General features: G+C 51.1%; 3 protein-coding genes and 1 non-coding gene across 9 annotated transcripts in view; 3 read left to right on the plus strand and 1 right to left on the minus strand.

Annotated features, from left to right (window-relative positions):
• Positions 1-9,645, plus strand: part of Tnpo2 (transportin 2) — a 22,851-nt gene extending 13,206 nt beyond the window's left edge. For 3 of the 6 annotated variants that reach the window (XM_005366993.3, XM_005366994.3, XM_013353720.2), the window contains 13 exons: positions 2,134-2,359; positions 2,564-2,735; positions 3,127-3,213; positions 3,287-3,394; positions 3,486-3,644; positions 5,550-5,637; positions 5,829-5,927; positions 6,408-6,503; positions 6,771-6,876; positions 7,069-7,168; positions 7,246-7,320; positions 7,407-7,534; positions 7,612-9,645. In XM_005366993.3, coding sequence (XP_005367050.1) covers positions 2,134-2,359; positions 2,564-2,735; positions 3,127-3,213; positions 3,287-3,394; positions 3,486-3,644; positions 5,550-5,637; positions 5,829-5,927; positions 6,408-6,503; positions 6,771-6,876; positions 7,069-7,168; positions 7,246-7,320; positions 7,407-7,514 — 1,424 coding nt within the window. In that variant the 3' untranslated portion in view covers positions 7,515-7,534; positions 7,612-9,645. The remainder of the gene's footprint in view (positions 1-2,133; positions 2,360-2,563; positions 2,736-3,126; positions 3,214-3,286; positions 3,395-3,485; positions 3,645-5,549; positions 5,638-5,828; positions 5,928-6,407; positions 6,504-6,770; positions 6,877-7,068; positions 7,169-7,245; positions 7,321-7,406; positions 7,535-7,611) is intronic. The other 3 variants (XM_005366995.3, XM_013353719.2, XM_026789181.1) reach the window with 2 other exon arrangements.
• Positions 2,413-2,482, plus strand: LOC113458360. Its single transcript, XR_003378737.1, has one exon. It is a non-coding gene; the product is annotated as a small nucleolar RNA SNORD41 (small nucleolar RNA).
• A 1,981-nt stretch (positions 9,646-11,626) lies between the features above and the next one.
• On the plus strand, positions 11,627-17,796 carry Fbxw9 (F-box and WD repeat domain containing 9). Its single transcript, XM_005366996.2, has 10 exons — positions 11,627-12,107; positions 13,940-14,079; positions 14,157-14,285; positions 14,930-15,042; positions 15,127-15,218; positions 16,519-16,667; positions 16,754-16,867; positions 16,970-17,059; positions 17,137-17,202; positions 17,282-17,796. Exons 1-10 carry the CDS (start codon positions 11,699-11,701, stop codon positions 17,354-17,356), a joined length of 1,377 nt encoding a protein of 458 aa, XP_005367053.1. The 5' UTR covers positions 11,627-11,698; the 3' UTR covers positions 17,357-17,796.
• Positions 17,797-17,886: 90 nt separating this feature from the next.
• Gng14 (G protein subunit gamma 14) lies at positions 17,887-19,246 on the minus strand. The gene is made up of 2 exons (XM_005366997.2): positions 18,491-19,246; positions 17,887-18,398 (listed from the first exon to the last, which is right to left on the minus strand). Exons 1-2 carry the CDS (start codon positions 18,581-18,583, stop codon positions 18,273-18,275), a joined length of 219 nt encoding a protein of 72 aa, XP_005367054.1. The 5' UTR covers positions 18,584-19,246; the 3' UTR covers positions 17,887-18,272.
• Positions 19,247-20,489: the final 1,243 nt, after the last annotated feature.

The raw sequence follows: 20,489 nt of genomic DNA on the forward strand, positions 1-20,489 counted from the left end.
CCCCCCCCCCCCCAGCAAATTCTCAACACAGCAGCCCTCTTCCTGGTTCTCACAAGCAAGTGATTGCAATGCTCCAAGCATTGGGCAGCAGCTGTAGTGCCCACTGGTCCTTCCTCGATACCCATACCACTGGGGTACCCTTTGCATCAGAGTCTGCAGGGGAACTTCATCCATATAGCCAGGGCCAGGCCTAGGCTTCATACACTAGCAAATTGAGCTACACAAGCTGATGCCACTTTCCTCGTGTTCAGTTTAGGGCTGGACTCAAATCTGACTCTTGCTGTGTGCTAGGCTGCCCCCTAGAATTAGAAGTGCCTCGTTTTGGAGACCCCTTAAATTTAACCCAGTATAAACGAGCACAGTTGTTCCTGTGGTCACAGACTGGAGGAGCATGACTGCCAGTGTAGTCTGCACAGGAAGTCAGGCAGGCTAGGGAGACATCCGAACAACACATAGTGTGCTTGCAAGTTGGCACAGCTCTGGACTTTCCTTCCACAAGACAGAGGGTGTGGACTGTGACCATTTTTTGGCCCATGTTTGACCATCTCACCACCCAGAATTGTCACCCAAATTCCAACCATTAGGCAGTAAGAGCTTTCAGTCTGGAGAGCCTTTAATGCCTATGAGTGAGGCCTGGGATGCAGTCTATTAGTACAACACTTGTCTGGATTTTGAAAGACTCAAGGGTCTATCTAAAAATGGTTTCCTGACTTCTGCTTACTAGGTGACTATGACATCTCAGATACCATGCAACATGTGTGCATGGTTATTTTGTTTGTTTGTCTTTTGGTTTTTTGAGACAGTTTCTCTGTGTATCTCTGGCTGTCCTGGAACTCACTCTGTAGACTCTGTAGACCAGGCTGGCCTCAAACTCACAGAGATCTGCCTGCCTCTGCTTCCCTGAGTGCTGGGGTTAAAAGCGTGGGCCACCACCACCTGGCTTATGTTTTGTTCTTTGAGACAGTCTTGTTCTGCTATGATTCTCCTGCTTCAGGCTTCCTAGTGTTGGGATTGCAGGTATGTTTCACCACACCTGGCAAGTCTTGGAGATCTGGCAGTCCTGCCTCAGCTTTCAGAGTACAGGGAGTGTCACCTGTGAAGGTTGAGAAAACCTTGTTAGGTGTATTTTGTTCTGTAGACCAGTGAGGACAATCTAGAGAAGCTGATACCAACGTGTGCTCAAAGCACTCAGGCAGGCAGATCGCTTGAGTTCAAGGCCAGCTGGTCTAAACATCAAGTTCCAGTAAAGTCAGGACAAAAAAGTGGGGGAAGGAAAGCTAGTACTTGAGGCCCAAGTTTTTTTGTGTGTGTTTCTTTGTTTTGTTTTTGTGGGGTTTTTTGTTGTTGTTGTTGTTTTTGTTTGGTTTTTGGTTTTTCAGAACAGGGTTTCTCTGTAGCTTTGGAGCCTGTCCTGGAACTAGCTCTTTTAGACCAGGCTGGCCTGCCTCTGCCTCCCAAGTGCTGGGATTAAAGGCATGCACCACCACCGCCCAGCAGGCCAGGGTTTCTCTGAGTAGTTTTGGAGCCTCTCATGGGGAAAAAAAAGAATGAGGGCTGGGGAGATGGATGGCTCAGTGGTTGAGAGTGCTCATGACCGTCCCAAGGACCTGAGACTCATTCATGGCACCCACCTGGCCTCTCACAACTGCTTGTAACTCCAGGCCTTGGGCCACTGGCACACTCTTCTGCCCTTGTGGGTGCCTCACACCAACACACCCCTCACACAAAAGTAAATCAAAAGAAAAAGAAGAGAAACACAGAGGAAGAAGGTTCCAAGTTGGGAATCACTTCCTGTCCATCTGGGTCTTTGCTGTCCCATGAAGTCTAACTCACTAAAGAATCCTGCACATTTTGATTAGTCTTGTGTTTTTTTGAAGACTGGGGTTGGGGGTCCTTTCTCCATGATGTACTAGTCTTGAACCTGTGGCATGCCTCCTGCCTTGTTCTAAGTACTGGCATTGTTGGTTTGAGCTACTGCCCAGTCAGAATTTGAACCACCTTCAGCTCCAGTATATCTGCTCTGTCTCCTCTTGCTCCTGTCTTTCATGGTCTCTGAAACGCCACCAAGCCTCAGCTTTCCCACCTATTATGTTTGGTTGGATATGCCTAAGCCCCAGCCTTCTCTTACTGCAGGCTGTATGCAGGGAATGGTGCCCTATCTACCTGAGCTGATCCCACACCTCATCCAGTGCCTGTCAGACAAGAAGGCCCTGGTACGCTCCATTGCCTGCTGGACACTGAGCCGCTATGCCCACTGGGTAGTCAGCCAGCCACCGGACATGCACCTCAAGCCTCTGATGACAGAGCTGCTTAAGCGTATCCTGGATGGCAACAAGAGGGTGCAGGAGGCAGCCTGCAGGTAAGCCTTGACCCTTGATCCCTGACCTCTGTCCCTCCAGTGGCTCCTCACCCTGGGAAATGATGATGCCTGTGACTGCTGACAAGACTCTGATCTCTGTCGTATTCGTACTGGCTGATCCCATGTACATCCTCCCCGGCTGCCTGTGGTACAGTTCTGTCTGCTAAGTCCATTAAGCTTTTTCCTTCCTCTTGCATTCACCAGTGCCTTTGCTACCTTGGAGGAGGAGGCATGCACGGAGCTGGTCCCCTACCTCAGCTATATCCTTGACACTCTTGTTTTTGCCTTTGGCAAATACCAGCATAAGAATCTGCTCATCCTCTATGATGCCATTGGCACCCTGGCCGACTCTGTGGGCCACCACCTTAATCAGCCGGTGAGTCCCTAGAGACCCTCTGTGTCCTATCCTTGTGGCCCTGGGCATCTGGTGTCTTGTGTTTTTACCCTGTGATATGATTTGTCACATATCAGGGACATGACCACGGCCTTGACAGGCAGACTTCCCTGCCTCTAGTCTAGTGCGAGAGATGGACAGTAATGAGGCAGTGTGGCCAGTGCTGTGATCTGGGAGTGCATGGGCTGTGGGAAGCAGGAGGCCCCACCCAGGTTTCTGTGAGTGGAAGGAAGGGACAGATGAGAAACATCAGAAGGGCTTACAGATTTTGAACTATGGCCAGGAGCCTGGATGTCATCCTTTAAGGGACAGCGTTGACTGAGTTAGACTGCCACACCTATCCAGGAAACCCAACTTGCTATTCCTTCTCCAGGAATATATTCAGAAGCTGATGCCTCCACTGATCCAGAAGTGGAATGAGCTCAAGGATGAAGACAAGGACCTTTTCCCCCTGCTGGAGGTGAGTGGGCTTAGGTCCTTCTGCAGAGCCCTTCCATCTGGCCAGAGCTCACCCTTGCCCTTTTCCCTGCCAGTGTCTGTCATCTGTGGCCACTGCCCTGCAGAGTGGCTTCCTGCCCTACTGTGAGCCTGTCTACCAGCGCTGTGTTACTCTGGTGCAGAAGACACTGGCCCAGGCCATGGTGAGCACCCTGAGCACCCTGGGCCCCCTGCACACTTGCTCTACTGCCCAGGCCCTAGCCTATCTCCCTCACCTACCCCCTTTGTATCCAGATGTACACACAACACCCTGAACAGTATGAGGCCCCTGACAAGGACTTCATGATCGTTGCATTGGACCTGCTTAGTGGTTTGGCTGAGGGCCTGGGTGGCCATGTGGAACAGCTGGTAGCCCGAAGTAACATCATGACATTGCTCTTCCAATGTATGCAGGTGAGTGGGTACCCTATATAGGCCACACCTAAAAGGCCAAGGGAACTTTTTATAGGCCATAATAGTTACATAGCAGCTGCCATAGTTGACCCTTAGGGGGCGGGGTCAGGGTCCTGATTGTGCCCAGGGAACATCAAAGAAAAGGAGCCCTTAAGAAATAAAATTTCATGGGCTAGAGAAATGACTCCACAGTTGAAAGCACTTGTTTCTCTTGCAGAGGACCTGGGGTTGGTTCCTAGCACCCACATGGTGGCTCACAACCATCTGTTATTCCTGATTTAAGGCATCAATCGCCCTCTTCTAGTCTTTGTGGACACTAGGCGCACACATGGTACACAGACATGCATACAGGCAAAACTCTAATCATACACTTAAGATGAAAGTCAACATTTTTTCCTTTTAAAGACTAGGCATGGTATTACATGACTTGAAATCGAGTGCTCAGGAGTCAGAGACTTGTGGGTCTCTGAATTTTAGGCCAGTCAGGGCTACATAGTGAAACCTTGTCTCCAAAATAAAATAATCAGTTCTGTGCCGTTAAAATGGCTCAGCAGGTAGGGATGTCTACCACCACGTCTATGAAAACCTGGCCAGAGAACTCCAGGACCCACGCGAATTAAAGATTGAACCAGCTCCTGCAAGTTGACCTCTGACCTCCACATGTCTGTCATGGCACTTGTACCTACTCATGCATACACACAAAAATTAAACAAATAGAAATTTTAGGGGTGTATAAATATGATGAGCTTCACAAACTGTCTCAAAAAAACAAAGTGGAAGGCTTGGGATGGTCAGTGGTAGAGCTCTTGCCTACCATGTGTAAGGCTCTAGCAACCTCCAACACTAACGTAAATAAAAACAATAAATGGTGGGAGGTTCCTCAGGAATGACACCTGGTTTTTGCCTATCCTCCCATCTACAGGTGTTCACTCATACCCTGTTCACACAGAGATAGAATAAAATTCTTGTCAGGAAATGTAGTGCAGGTTGATCTCAAAAATAACGTTTGACTATTGGGCAGTGGTGGTGCACCCCTTTAATCCCAACTAGACCTATGTAGTGAGACCATGTCTCCAAAATATGTATGTATGTATGTATGTATGTATGGGCTAGAGAGATGGCTTGGTCAGTAAAGTGCTTGTTGGGCAAGAATAGAAACCTGTGTTTGATTTCCATCACCCATGGGGGCAGGGGCTAAAGTGGTGGCTTAGGTTAAGGGTACTTGCTGCTCTTTCAGAGAACCTAAGTTTGGTACCCAAATCAGGTAGCTGACAATGACAAGTGCCTGCAACTCTAGCTCTTCAGAGATCTGAGTCCCATGCTAGCCTCCAAGGACACCTGTACATCTCTCTTCCCCAAATATACACACAAAGATAAAATAATAGGTGCGGCTGTACAAGGGGACCTGTAATCCCAACTGGGAAAATGGAGACAGGAGGATCCCTGAAGTTCTCTGGCAAGCTTGTCTACTTGAGTTTTAGTGAGCTTAGGTTTGGAAAGAAATTATGTTTCGAAAATAAGGTTGGGTAGCAACGAAGGAAGATGACCTCATCATGCACATGGACACTGGTGCCACATACAGTAGTCAGCCTTGTTTGTGCAACAGACCCTGTCTCAAGAAAGAAAATTTAGGGGTCTATTTAATATATCTGTTAATTTGTGGTTTGAGGGCTGGGGATGGAACAGGGTTTTGGAGCATTTTAAGTAAATGTTCACCAATGAACTTCACTGCCAGGTCCTGGCAACAGGCTATATTATAGTAGGAGACGGCTAACAGGGTAGGGAACAGACCTGCACCTCTGCCAGTGTTCATGGTCAGGATGTGCTCTAGGGACTGTGCCGCCTCAGCTGGCTTGGATGGAAGGAGTGGGAGCCCTGTCATTTTGCCACCTCTCCCAACTCCAGGATTCCATGCCTGAGGTCCGGCAGAGCTCCTTCGCCCTTCTGGGAGACCTTACCAAAGCCTGCTTTATCCACGTCAAGCCCTGTATCGGTAGGCTACCCCATTTCCCTATCCTATGCCCCCAGTCTTGGCCTCCAGTGATGGAGGTATGCCCTGGGAGGCCAATGACTGGACTGGGATGTATTCATACTGTCTGATGGGCTGCTGATCCAGTTCTGGGAATGTGGCCTCATTGGCCTTTCTGCTCAGTCTTTTATTTTCCTGCTCTTCTCTTCCGTTAGCTGAGTTCATGCCTATCCTGGGCACCAACCTGAACCCTGAATTCATCTCTGTCTGCAACAATGCCACCTGGGCCATTGGGGAGATCTGCATGCAGATGGGTGAGTGCCCTAAAAGTAGCAGACTTCCTCTTTATTGCTCTGTTTCTATCTTGGGGGTCAGACCTTGATTCTGACAGGCCCCCTAAAGGAATGCCTCTGACTGGCCAGGGACAAGAACATGTTTTGATTTCCCTGACAGGTGAAATCAAAGAACTAAAACACCATTACCATTTATGAGGTGGGGTATATGGTCTGTTCCTGCTGGACCTTCTCATGTAATTGTCTTCCTGAAAAACCCAGTGGGATCAGTTAGGTGACTTGGGCCTCCTCACCTGTGGGTAGTGACTTGAGAGTCCTTTGGGTGGGTCTGTTGTGGCTATGGACTCGACTGGGAGCATCCCGAGGAGGTTCTTTGTGCTCTCAGGCTTTGTGGTACACCAGTCTGCATGGAACTGGGGACATGGACTGAGGTCAGCAGTACCCAGCTGACCTTCTGTGGGTGGAGTGGGCCATGCAGGGCTCTAAATGGCTGGTCCCTAGGGGCAGAGATGCAGCCCTATGTGCAGATGGTCCTCAACAATCTGGTGGAGATCATTAACAGGCCCAACACACCCAAGACACTACTGGAAAACACAGGTGAGTACCAGGCTTGGGCTGAGAGGGGAGAGTTCCAGGAAGAGTGTCAGCACCTGGAATGGGATTCTGGGAGGAACCCAAGAAAGAATACTGGCTTTAGATTATATGGGAAGAGACCTAGGCTGGGTGGGAAGGACACCCGAATGGGCCAAACTCAAAGGCCCAGGATAACCACAGGGTCGTTCAGTTGGGGCCTGTGGGGCGGGGCTCGGTGCCTCCTGTCAGAGGCCCCGCCACGTACCGTCCCGGGGCCACTCGGGGTTGCAGGTCGCCTGACGAGTCCCTCTGCCATTCCAGCCATCACCATCGGCCGCCTGGGCTACGTGTGCCCACAGGAGGTGGCACCCATGCTGCAGCAGTTCATCCGGCCTTGGTGTGTGCCTGCCTGGGTGGGGCCTGCTGGGGGTGGGCAGAACAGCTGTGCTCCCCAGCGCCACCCCCATGGATGCATGTGGGAGACCTCTACCTACGGATACCCCTCTCCCAGTTCCCTCCAGCCATCCTTCATCTATGCTTATCTAGCCCCAAGTCCATCCACTGACATGCTGCCCTCCTCCATGGCCAGGTGCACGTCCCTTAGGAACATCCGGGACAACGAGGAGAAGGATTCTGCCTTCCGAGGCATCTGCATGATGATTGGTGTCAATCCTGGGGGTGTTGTGCAGGTCCGCGCAGCAGGGCACAGAGGGCAGGGCGGGGGCTGGCTTGGGCAGCCCCTCACATGGGATCCGTCATATTTCAGGACTTTATTTTCTTCTGCGATGCTGTAGCCTCCTGGGTGAGCCCGAAGGATGACCTTCGGGACATGTTTTATAAGGTAAGGCTCCTGTTGGTCCATGGGAGTCCAGGGGAGTAGACACCATCAGCTTGTTCCAGCCCATAGTCAATCCTGCCTCTCTGCAGATCCTCCATGGCTTCAAAGACCAAGTCGGGGAGGAAAACTGGCAACAGTTCTCAGAGCAGTTTCCACCACTGCTCAAGGAGAGGCTAGCAGCCTTCTATGGGGTCTAGGTGAACGTGGAGACCACCAGGTGAGCGAGTCTTTCAGTACTCAGGCTTATCACAAAGTGAAAAGGATGAAGGCCCTGACCCTCCCTCTCGTCTGCAGGTTTCTGTCTGCGTCATCGTCGGAGGGTGTGCTGGGGAATGTGCTGCTTCCAGAAGTCACTGTGCCCTGGTCCAGGGGGGTTAGGGAGGAGTGAGTGGGACCTAAATCCAGATGCTGCCTAGCTGTGCATCTGTCCATCTGTCGGTCCACTTGCCCCACCAGGCCTGACGAGTGGGCAGGTGGGTGGGGACTCCATGCTCATCCTACAGATAGGGAGGGGGGGTGGGACTTCTTGGTGGGCAAGAGTTCTCTGGGCTCTAATCTGGGTCATCTCAGGCAGCCCATTTGGGTCAGCCGTGTGGGAGGGAGGAATCCTAAGGCCTACCGAATCCGGTGTCAGATAAGGCAAGGGAATTACAGGTGGGGAGGGGGGTTCCTTGTAGAGAAGCATACACTCACATGTACACATGTGGACACACGCATGTGCGGGCACCGCAGCCAGCTAGGCTGGGCCAGCCGCCCCACCATTTCCTCGACTGCATGGAGACAGTAGAATTAGTGAACCCCCAAATTATGCCTATGGCCTTCTGTGTACCTTGCATCTAGAGTATAAGAAGCTTCTGCTGTTTTGCCGGAATTGGCAGTGATTGGGAGGGCTGGGAGGTTTGGGGGACCTCAGCTGGGCCCCCAGGGCCAAGGGAGGAGGGCGGTCACTTTGGGACTTACCTCTCAGCACTTGCACACTTTGAACCTGCTCCACACACTTCCTGCCAGCAGCCTCTGTTAGTGTGTCCCCATCTTTGTGACATCCCAGCCAGCGGCAGAGTGGGGACCATTGGAGCAGCTGGGACTGGCTTGAGGCTACCCTCTACACTTTTCCTGTGCTCCAAAGGCATTGAAAGCACGGGCCTGGACTAGTTTTCCTTAAGAGAGCTTAAGGGCAGCCAGAGCTGCCAGCATGATTACCTGGGCCTCTCTTGAAACAACTTCAAGGATAGTCCAGTTCTCCACTCCTGAGAACTCCCTTCTCAAGAGCTGGGGCAACAGCGTGTGATTGGTGAGGACAAAGGACAAAGGTTTACTGGGTGCAGCAAGATCTGAAGGCTTGGGGGAGCAGGGTATACCCAGGGCCTCCAACTTTGTTCCTTTTGGGACTTAATGCTCATCACAGTGTCCACTGGACTCAGAATTCCCCCCCCACCAGATTGGTATACTGACTCCAAAAATCCTTGAAGAAATTGGTGGGGGAATGCCATCAAGGTGGGAGGGGCTTCCTGAGAGGAGGGGGGCATGAATATTTCCAAATTGGCTGTGGAAATCAGCCTTGCAGATCCCTGAATGTTTTTCCTCCATTCCCTTCCTTGCTTCCTACTACTTTGGGAGCCCATTATATTTTGGGCTTTGACCAGAGTTCTGCATCTTAGGACCTGCTCCATCATCCCTCTAAGGACTTGTTATCCATCTAGGCCATGTGTCTTCTCTTAAGCAGGGTCAGGCCCTGCCTCTATTCCCAGGGACACTTAGTGCACATTCCATAACTCAGCTAGTGGTCCCCATCCCCTCCAGCCTCAAACTTGAGCAGGTCTCTGGAAGCCATTTGTAGGGGAAAAATTTTTTTTTAAAGAAAAATACCATTAGCTTTCTGGTAATTCCACTTCTTTGGAGCATCCTCTGCTGGGTCTTGGGGTGTATTGATGGATTGACTATCTGATGGAGTTGTGACCCCCTCTGCCCAAGGTGGGAGTTCCAACTGTCTTCAGGAGAGGGGAGCCCAATTCTTGTGTTTTCCTTTTTTTTTTTAATTTTATTATTTTTTTTAAAAAATTATTTAATTTTTTAATTTATTTTTTAGTTGGTTTTTGCACAATGAAGTTTTAGTTTCTTAACCTTCCTTGCCCAGGGCTGCGGACACAGACTGACTTTGATCTGCAGCTCCTTCCTCAGCCCCCCATTTTCCTGAGTCTTTTTACCATTCCCCTGTGGGCTCCCAGGTCTATCCATCTGTAACTGTGCTGTGCTGGGGACTGGCGCCTAGGTGGCGTGAGCTTCCACTTGTGTAGAACTTTGTTGAGTAAAGGTCAGTTTCTTGTGAAAGCCTTGGTGTCTGGTTTCTTGGTCCTTGACTTGGGTGGTGGAGTGATGTGGAGGTGGGCTTTTCTGTGGTTCCAGTGCAATGGGAGTGCTGACAGAATCCGCCGGCTCCGAGGAATGAGGCAGAGAAGATAGAGCAGGAGCAGGACACCTGGTGTTCTCTCCAGGACGCAGGGTGAGCTGAGATGCACAGCTGCTCCTGGTGGGCTGCCTGATTGAGGCAGGAGGATAGCAAATTTGAAATCAGTCAGGGTTGATTTGAGACATTGATTCAAAAAAGGGAGCTATAATTCCATTCATGAAATCAAATTGAGAAGGCTAGTAGCTAGCTTAGATTGATACATAAAGTCTTACTTTTAATTCCCAGGACTTGAAAAGTAAAATTGAGGGTCCAAGGAAACCTATTTTCATCTTTGTTAATGTGGAAAGGTGAGTGTGAAAGAGGTGTGCACAGAAATTGTACAAGCTGTTTTCCAAGATTAATGTATGGCAGCCTTTCATTTTTTGAACATAATTGTAAGGCCTTATAACAGACACAACTTTAGGTCACTGGGCAGGCTAGAAATTCTTGGAAATATTAAATAGAAATAGCTGTCTGGGTGGTTGTGGGGCATGCTTTTAATGCCAGCACTTGGTATGCAGAGGCAGAAGGATCTCTGAGTTCAAGGCCAATCTGGTCTATAGGGTGAGTTTCTGAATGTGACAGTGTACACTTGTCATTCAGCTCCTTGGAAGACTGAAGCAGAAGGACTAAATCGAGACCAGTGTGATGTTCTCAGAAGAAAAGCCTTTTATGCAGATATGTTTGTTGGCTCACATCTTAAATGCCAACATTTGGAAGTCAGAAGCAGACAGATCTCTTGAGTTGGAGGCTAGCCTGGTCTATATAATGTGAGTTTGAGACCAAATGGGACTCCCAAAAGTGAGATCCTTAAAATTTAAAGAAAAAAAAAACATGTGTTAGGTTCTACGTGGCCAATTTGGAATTGTGTTTGTGGGGAGCTATGTACTGTAGATGTAAAATGTTCTGGCTACCATTAGACCTTAACCATTTATTGCTCCGCCTGTGTCTGACCTAATGCTATTTGGAGCAACCTGAGTTCCTGGGCCATGATCATTCAACCCAAAATAAACTCTTATCTCTTGGAGTTTAATTGATGAAGTGCTTGCTGTGCATGGTTGAGAACCTAAGTTAGGATTCACAACACCACATAAATGTTGGGGGCAGGAGGAACGGAGGAGCAGAAACAGATGGATTCCTAAAGTTCACTGGTTGGCTAAGCCAGCTTAGCTGAAATGATGAGCAGTGAAAGTCCTGTTTCAAGATACATGACGGGGCTGAGAGGATCGGCTCAGCACATAAAGACATTTGCTGCCTGGTTTGATTCCCTCCAGAACCCACCTACAAGTGAAGGGGAACTGACTCCACAGAGTTGCTGTCTGATCAGTCCATGTATGCTGTGGCACATTGAAACACAACACCTCACAATAAAATTGAGGATAATAAAACAGATGTAGATCATCGAAGACACCCTCCCCCTCCCATCTCGACCTCAGATGGATACAAAGCATCTCCTGTGCTGGGCTGGAGTGGTAGGTGCTCCACTGTAGTTAAGAGAACTTTAGGCTAGGTGTAGCGCACGCCTTTAGCCGCAGCACTCGGGAAGCAGAGGCAGACGGGATCACCGAATTCGAGGCCGTCCTGGGTTACGTGGTGAGACCGTGTCTAAAACAAAGTGGGTGTTTCCAGCACCCACACCAGGCGAATGCTGCCCTTAACTCTAGCTTCAAGGGATCCCAAACACATAAAAGTAAAAATGAATCCTTAAAAATAAAACCAAAATAAACTTCCTTTGAAATGTCAGTCGCGAATGGTTTAAAGAAAAAAAAAAAGCGACCAGCTTGCGGTTTAAACATCAGGTTTATTCGCTAGTAACTCGCGGCCAGTGGTTTCTGACGTCATCTACAAACGCCGGAAATGATCTCGCGCTGCCTAGGAAACAGGACGCGGCCCAGTAAAAGCTAAACCTGGGGCAGCCGCACCCACCCGGTCGCCATGGAGCTTCCCTCGGGGCGGTGTGGGGATCCTCGGTCCTGTGACGATGAGTCGGACCCCGAGCCAGACCCGGACCCTGACGCTCAGGCTGAGGCCTACGTAGCCCGTGTTCTCACCCCGCCCAAACCTGGCCTGACCCCGCGGCGCTCGTCGCTGAAGTCCACGCTCTCCGCGTCTCTGGGCGCGCCGGAGCGAAAGGCTGCCCCCAGAGTCCCGGCCGTGCGCCTGCCTGGCCTACTGAGCCTTCCCCCGGAGCTGCTGCTGGAGATCTGCGCCTACCTGGATGCACGGGTCGTGCTCCACGTCCTGCCGTGCGTGTGCCAAGCACTCAACGACCTTGTGCGTGATCATGTCACCTGGAGGCTACGCGCTCAGCGCCGCGTACGCGCACCCTACCCAGTGGTGGAAGGTACGCACACCCGGGGGAACAGGAACTTCTGCCCAGGTCAGGCTTGAGCAAAAAGAGAGAGGTACCTGGTCTGCGGGTGCATACTGCTTCTGGAGCAGGCTTCCTGGTTGTCCCAGCTCTGACTGGAGGCAAAGGAAATTTCTAGGTGTTGCCTAATCCTTAATCGACCACAAGGCAGATACTTGACTTCCTCAGGCAGAGCTCTGAACCTGGGATCTCTAAACTTACAATTCAGGGATTTCCCCGGTTTGGGCTTTGTTAGCACTAAGGTCCCTAGCCCTGATGTGGATAACTCTAGGACTTTTTAGATTGTACCTGGAGTGAAAATAGGTCCAAAAAAGTCCTCAGGCTCTGGATACAGAATCGGCAACTGCCTTAACAAAGCCCCTGACCCCTGGAGTGTTGATCCAGGATAGGTGAAGCAGAGGTTCTGAATCTCTAGACCCCTAAACCTGAACTAGCCTTGGGACTTAGGAGCTGGGATCACTGATACCAGCAATCGTTGATACCTGGGTCTAGCCTGTCATCTCTTCCGTTTTATTTATTTTTTATTTATTTTGAGACAGGTTTTTATGTAGCCCAGGGTTCCCTCGTCCTCCTGATCCTCTCTCTTTGGTCTTAGATGCCCCGAGCTAGCTGTCACTTTTGCAGAGCAGGTGTTATTCATTCTGCCCTTGAGTTCATTGGTCTGTGGAGGAAAAGAAAACTCGAAGTTGATCGTTTTGAGTTTTTGTTGTTTTGCTTTTTTAAGGTTGTACATATGGAACCCAGAACTTTGGGTGTGCTGGGCAAATGCGTTATTTTACCACAGTTTACATCCTCAGCACGACTTTGAGATATTGTAAATCCTGATGTTCCTGTATCCTTAGGCTCTTGAGACAGACATGGAAAGCTGAATAGTTGATTCCCCTGACCTGGAATAGTTTGATTCTGCAGACTTCTGGGTTAGGGAATTGACCTCCAACCCCTAAGAATTGACCTCCAACCCCCAGTCAGATTTCCAAACAGCTTTTTGATAAACATGTTTTCCAAACATGTTTTTTGATAAAAAACAAACAAAAAACATGTGCTTGAACCTCATCCAAATGATTGAATGGGTGACCTAGGGTTTAGATTTTGTCTTGGGAGGGAGGGGGAATGACTAGGGATAAAGCCAAGGCCCTGTGCTTCCTAGGTAAGTTCTCAACTACCAAGCCACACTTTCCTTTCGTTGGCTTCTGTGTCTTGTGACTTCCTGGTTTATAGTTAGAAATTTAAGGGGCAGTCAGGGTTCCCTACCCTATAGGAAGTCCAAGGTCCTCCCTGTTTCCCCCAGGTCCAGGAAGGTGAGCATCCAAACAGATTTGGCTCCCACAAAGCTCTAGGGGAAGTAGGAGGGGGAGTAGGGGGAGGGGAGGAAAGTGGGAGGAGGAAAGGAGGTGGAAATTTGCAGTAGAAATAAATAAATTTAAAAAAGAATTATTGACATCAAGTTATTAAAATAACTGGAAAAAGAGAAATTTAAGAACTGTGTCCTTAGGTCTGGGTTAGGGGCTAAGGCCAGAATGCTTGGCTAGTCGCGAGGCCCTAGAGACTGAGGGTGGGACTGTTGTCACCTGGGTTGTGAGATGAAGGTTGGAAAGTGTAGTTTCGGTTTCTTAGCGTTGGGAGTATTCCTGGTCCTGCATGGGAGATGGGTGGTCAGAAATCCTGAAGCAAGGCCAGAGTCTGTGCCTGCTTAGGGTGAGGGGTGATGTTTTATCCAGGTCTGGTGAAGGTTGGGCTCCCTGGCAGCCAGGGCTGGACTCTCTCAGCTGATGCTCACTGACTCTCCTGCTCGTGGTACCCCACAGAGGAGGACTTTGACTGGCCAGCCGCCTGCATCGAGCTGGAACAGCACCTGGCCCGCTGGGCAGAGGATGGACAGAGAGCCGAGTACTTCTGCCTAGCTGATGGGCACTTTGCTTCCATTGATGCAGTGTTGCTGCTCCAGGTGAGGGGGGCTAGATGGGAGGCTCGGCAAGGGAAAGGTTGGGGAACCTCAACACCAGCTCCATGCTCTCCTTCCAGGGTGGGGCACTGTGTTTGTCAGGCTCCCGAGATCGCAACGTCAACCTGTGGGACCTACGACATCTAGGGAAGGAGCCTAATCGAGTTCTGGTGAAGGCCTTGGGCACCCAGGGCAATAGCACACACAAGGTGAGCAGTCTCGGGGGGCATGAAAGAAGCTGGGAGGGCTTCTGAAGGCCTTGACGTAGACCTTGATGGCTCAGGCCTATATTAGCAACACTCTCAGGGAGCTAAAGGCAGAGGATTGTTCTGATTTTGAAGCTAGCCTGTGCAACATAATGAGTTCCAGGCCAGCCTGAACTGTAGAGTTAGACTGTTTCAAAGAGCAAAAGAACAAAAACGAGCTATTGGAAACTGCGAGAGTGTCGCTCAGTGATAGAGCCCATGCTTAGATTGTGTTGAGGCTCTGTGTTCTAGTCTAGCACAAAGAGAGGGAGTGGTCTCTGTGGATACCGCTGGGATGTGTTCTTGTCCCCAAGCTCTGACAGGCAGCAGAGCAGACCCTACTCCCACACATTGGGATTTACTGTATTCTTCAGTTGTCCCTCCTCCTTCTGACCCCCTTTTTGTCATTTGTGGGAGGAGTGAGAGTTATGTGTGTTACTGAAGTGTCGGTGGAAGCTTTGAGTGAATCTGTTCATCCCTTAGATCCTTCTCTGCAAAAAGCAGGAAGGTCCAGACTTCCTCTTGGGTTCTGGGGAGGAGGAGACATGAGCTGTTACACAGCTCCTAAAGCGAGTTGTCTTGTGTGACTGTTGTGCCTTCTCCCACAGGGCTGGGTGTGGTCGTTAGCAGCACAGGACCACCGTGTGTGCTCCGGCTCTTGGGACAGCACTGTGAAGCTGTGGGACATGGCAGCTGATGGGCAGCAGTTTGGCGAGATCAAGTGTGAGGGGGCCTGGGCAGGGGGCCTGGGTGGGTAGGGCCCTGCCCAAGCCATCACCCAGCCTTGTGTGCCGTGTGTCCCCAGGGGCAAGGCGGCAGTGCTGTGCCTCTCCTACCAACCTGACATCCTCGTGACTGGTACCTATGACAAGAAGGTGACCACCTATGATCCCAGAGGTGAGATTCCAATTCCTATGCTTATAAGGCAAAGGGAAGCAGATCTTTGTGAGTTCAAGACCAGTGTGGTCCACACAGTAAGTTCCAGGCCAATTAGGGCTACACAGTGAGAACCTGGCTCAGAAACAAAATAACAGAAACACAAAACCATAGGAAAGAACACTGAGGTTGGGTTGAGGGGCAGGGGCTGGAGAGATGGCTCAGCAATTAAGAGCACTGGGTGCTTTTCCAGAGGACTTGGATTGGGTTGGGAGGCACCCACATGGTAGCTAGCAACCACCTGTAATTCCAATTTAAGAGGATCCATTGCCTTCTTCTGGCCTCCGTGGGCAATGTATGCATGCCGTGCACAGATACATGTAGGCAAAACACCTATATACGTAAGATAGAAAAGGAGTCTCAAAAATTCAAACATTAGCCGGGCGATGGTGGCGCATGCCTGTAATCCCAGCACTCGGGAGGCAGAGGCAGGCGGATCTCTGTGAGTTCGAGACCAGCCTGGTCTACAGAGCTAGTTCCAGGACAGGCTCCAAAGCCACAGAGAAACCCTGTCTCAAAAAAAAAAACCAAAAAAAAAAAAAAAAATTCAAACATTGAATCACGTGATCAGAGAACACTGGTGGATGACATAAGCCTGTCTGCACTGCGAGTCTTTCCTGTGCTTCTGTCTACGCTGTTCCCCTTGCAGAGACTGAACCTAGTGCCTCCCGCATGCTAGACAGATGCTTTGTCCCTTTCACTTTGCTCATTTTGAGATAGACTCTCACTGTGTTGCCCAGGCTACCCTCAAACTCACTCTGTATCTTAGGCTGGCCTCCACCTATATTCAGCTTCCTGTCTTAGCCTGTGGGCTCCTGAGTAGCTGGAATTACAGGATTGCACCATGAGGCCTGGCTGATGATTAATCGGCCCCTCCCCCCATCCTGGGATGGAAGCCATTGCCTGTGCTTAGACTATTGCTTAGCCGCTGAGCTCTAGCCCCACCCCAGCCACGACTGAGTCATCTTACTCCATTAGACTGAAGGGACCCTGAGATGGACTTAGGTTTGGGTGGAGTGAAGTGCTTGGCTGTGTTGGGAGATACTGGTGGGGTAGGAAGGGAAGGTGGCGTGGAGGTAGGGACCAGGAGAGGACAAAAGCCTGTGGGTCCTGGATCCAGATGGGGTAGGAGGGGAGAGGAGTGACCAGGTGAGAAGCCCAGCCATCGGAAGTTTTCCTAGGTGAGACGGTAGCCCAGATCCCCAGGTGGGCCTGGGTCTCTGATACCCTCCATCCTCCCCGGCCCGTATTCCCACTCCAGCTGGCTTGGCTCTGGTGAAGAGCCGGAGGCTGCATTCGAGTGCTGTGCTAGCCGTGCTGGCAGATGACAGGTATATCATCTCAGGCAGTGAGGACCACAGTCTTGTGGTATTTGATCGCCGAGCCAACAGAGTCCTGCAGCGGCTGCAGGTGGGTTGCCCTTCCCAGTGATTCTGAGGAGGACTGTAGCCCAGCTCGTCATTCCTGAGCTGCTCTCTGCCTTGTCCTTCCCACAGCTGGACTCCTATCTGCTCTGCATGTCCTACCAGGAGCCCCAGCTCTGGGCAGGTGACAACCAGGGCCTGCTGCACGTCTTCGCCAACCGAGATGGTTGCTTCCAGCTTGTCCGGGTCAGCTAGGACTCCTGTCTGTACTTCCCGGTGACTTCTTGTGTGTAGAGGGCTAACGACGGGGAAACTCTGCCTGAGTGTCACCCATCCTTTCTTCCCTAGTCCTTTGATGTGGGTCACCAGTCTCAGATCACAGGGATCCAGCACTCGCTGGGGACTTTGTATACAACATCTACTGACAAGACCATTCGGGTGAGGACACTGACCCATGCAGACCCCCAGCGCTGGCCAGGGCACATATCCTGACCTCTGCCCCTTACCCTTCCCAGGTTCACGTGCCCACAGACCCACCTAGGACCATCTGTACCAGAAGCCACCACAATGTATTGAATGGGGTAAGGTCCTGCCCCATATAGCCTGTTGGCCTGCCAAGAGCCCACGCCATCCCCTAATTCCACTGCCACTGCTCCCCAGATCTGTGCTGAGGGTAACGTGGTGGTGGCTGCCTCTGGTGGCCTGTCGCTGGAGGTCTGGAGGCTGCTGGCCTAAACAGCTGGACGTGGCCGCGATGGATGTTGGTATACACTGCCTGCTGAGGCTGCCCTAGGCCTCAGCTCTGGAGAACCTTCCTTGGTGCTGCTTCTGCCCTGCTCCACAGGCCTGGGGCACAAGAAGCCCTAGGGCTGGGCCCACGCCTATGCCTGTGGAGGTGACATTCTAGTTTTAGCCACCCAGGGGCCTATTCCCTACCTTCCACCCCTGGTTGTTTTGTTTTATTTGTTGAGGCGGTCTCCATGAAATCCAGGCTGGCCTCACACTTACTATGTATTTGAGGCAAGCCTTGAATGCCTGGTCCTCCTGCTTCAGTCTCCAAGTGTTGGGATAATGGGTGCACCGCCACCCTGGGTGATCCCTGTTTTGTTAGGTTGGGTGCCTCTTCCCCACAGGAGAGTGAAGAAGGAATAAACGACCTACTGTGCAATTGTTGGGAACTGGAGTGTGAGCTTTCTGTGACCACGCATATGTGACTGAGGGGGAAGGGTAGCATGTGAGGGCTGGGGCGCCTCCTGCTCTGTGTGTATGCACTCGAGGACCACGGACACTTGGTCTGACATAGCTTAGTGAGGTGAGTGTGGGCTGTGTGGCATGTAGACTCTGACTCAAATTCCCAGGATAGGTCTGTGTGGAGGAAGCAGACAGACACCTACCCCGTCACCCTGTAGGTATGTGGCACAGGGCCACAGTGCAGGTCTCTTCATGCAGGGCTCTAGGCACGCAGGTATGTATGGCTGTGACTGTGGACATGGGCATAGAAGGAAGCCTGAGAGGTGTGCACTGATCCCCAAAAGCTGTGGTACCCCCAAGCCTCCCACAGCAGCACACACAAGTTGTAACACAGGAGCAGTCATGTTTATTGAGGCCTTCCTGTGGTATCCAGGGTCATAGGGGTAGCATTATCGTGGGTTCATAGGATAGCACAGGGCTTCTTTTCCTTGAAGGGGTTGGTGGCAGCGGGGATGCCCACAAGGAAGGGGTCGCTCTTGGCCTGCTCCGTGCAGAACTGCAGCAGGTCTGTGGCTGCCTTAGACACCTGCAAACCAACCACATCAGCCACATCTGCACATCTGGGTGCACTTGCTCCCTTGCCCAGCTGTGCCCACTGCACACCTGCCCAACCCTCACCTTTATGCGGTTGATGCCTGCTTCCATCCGCAGCTGCTCCACTGCCCGGCGGGCCTGTCCGATGTCACTGCCAGTGGCCACCTTGCTGGACATCTGGGAGGTGAGCAGTGCTCTGCAAGCCTGAGCTTCCAAGCTTCTGCAGCTCCTCCTGGGTCCCCCACGTTCAGCTACCTCAGCTGAAGACTCCCAAACAGGCTCGGCTGCCTGCTCCAGCCTCGGCTACCCCACTCTGGCTCTCTCAATACTGGCCTCAATACTTCAACCCCCCACCTTCCCAGTCCCTGCAGAGACTTTGAAGCCAGGACCCAGTGAAATGTCACCAGCAACAGCAGCAGCAGCTGCTGTGACAGAAGGGGTCCGTTCCCCAGGAAGCCCAGTGGCTGCTTTGGTGTCACATGTTTCTTGGATCCCCTGGGGGACTGGGCAGCTTGGCTGCAGGCCCGAAGGATGTGGGACTCTGACTTGCTGAATATCTGTGCGCTTCCCAGCAGACCTCCCTCCCTGCTCTGCTACCTCCTGCAGGCTCTGTGTACCCGAACTCCAAACTGTCTTTTTAATAACTCCCCCACCCCATTTAAAATTTTTTTTAATATTTTGATGGGGTTTTGAGCCCAGGCTGACCTTGCCTTCACGATGACATCACTCTTGTGTTATATCTCTTAACATGTTCATCCCCAGACCTGCATCCCAGCTGCTCAGACACCCATCTCCAAGGCCTTTATCCCTCCATATCTAACTGCCTCAGGTACCATCAGATCAGCCTTTTGTTTTTGTTTGTATTTTCATTCTTTTTTTTTTTTTTTTTTTGAGACAGGACTTCTCTGTGTAGTCCTGGCCACCCTGGAACCCACTCTGTAGACCAGGCTGGCCTTGAACTCAGAGATCCACTTGCCCTGCCTTCCTGGGCTTAAAGGTGCGCACCACCACCTCCTAGCCATATCAACCTCTAAGTGAAGTTCTGTCTGGTTCCTGCTCTTGTTCATGCCACCTGTCTTCCCCCCGACTCACTGCCTGCACCAGATAGTCTCCATGTCCTTTGCCAGCTCTTCTCTCCCCTGCCCTGGCTGTTTTGGGCATGGTGGTGCACGCCTGTGATCCTGCCACTCAGGAGGCTGGCTTGGGCTACATAGTAGGACCCCATCTCAAACAAAAACAATCAGGGGTCGGGGTGGCTGGCACCACGTATATTCCAAGCTACTCTAGGGCTGAGGTGGGAAGATTGCTTACTTGGAGCCAGGAGCTAGAAAGCAGCCTGGGCCATAGAAGGACCCTGCAAGAAAATCAAGAAACTGCTCTCCACCTGCTTTGCAGCTCTTGCAGTAAACTCATCCTCTGTACGGTCCACAGGGTGCTGCTGTCCGTCTTCTCTTGTTATTTATATGATTGACACCATCATTGTCATTCAGATGGGCGGGCTACATATCATTTTTCTTTCCTAGGCTTCCTCTGCCTCATCCCCTTGAGTAGCTGGGACTGTAGATACTCCTGCCATACCCAGCCTCGTATTCTTGCCCCTTATCCCCCAGGGATCACCCTGACACTGCTGTGCTGATTCCTTCCTTCGTTCATTCACTCAGCAGTGTCTTAGCCTTGAGCTGCTATAACAAATGTCATGGACTGAACTGGATAAACAAAGGGAATTGCTGACTGGGTAGCTGGCGGTCAGAGTGCTGCTTCTGGTGTCTCTAGAAACTGTTTCATCAACTCCTCTTTAACAATTATTTTAAAATTGCCTTCATTGTCCCAGCACTCAGGAGGTAGAAGCAGGCTGGTCTCTGTGAGTTGAGGCCAACCAGGTCTACATGGTAAGTTCCAGGCCAGTCAGAGTTACACGGTGAGACTATCACAGAAGTATTTTGTGTGTGTTGGGGGAAGGGAGGTGCATGTGGAGGTCACAGGACAGCTTTTTGGAGTCCATTTTCTTTTTTTTCTTTTTTTCTTTTTTGGTTTTTCGAGACAGGGTTTCTCTGTGGCTTTGGAGCCTGTCCTGGAACTAGCT

The sequence above is a fragment of the Microtus ochrogaster genome, unplaced genomic scaffold (assembly GCF_000317375.1).
Source record: "Microtus ochrogaster isolate Prairie Vole_2 unplaced genomic scaffold, MicOch1.0 UNK15, whole genome shotgun sequence".
Lineage (NCBI taxonomy): Eukaryota > Metazoa > Chordata > Mammalia > Rodentia > Cricetidae > Microtus > Microtus ochrogaster.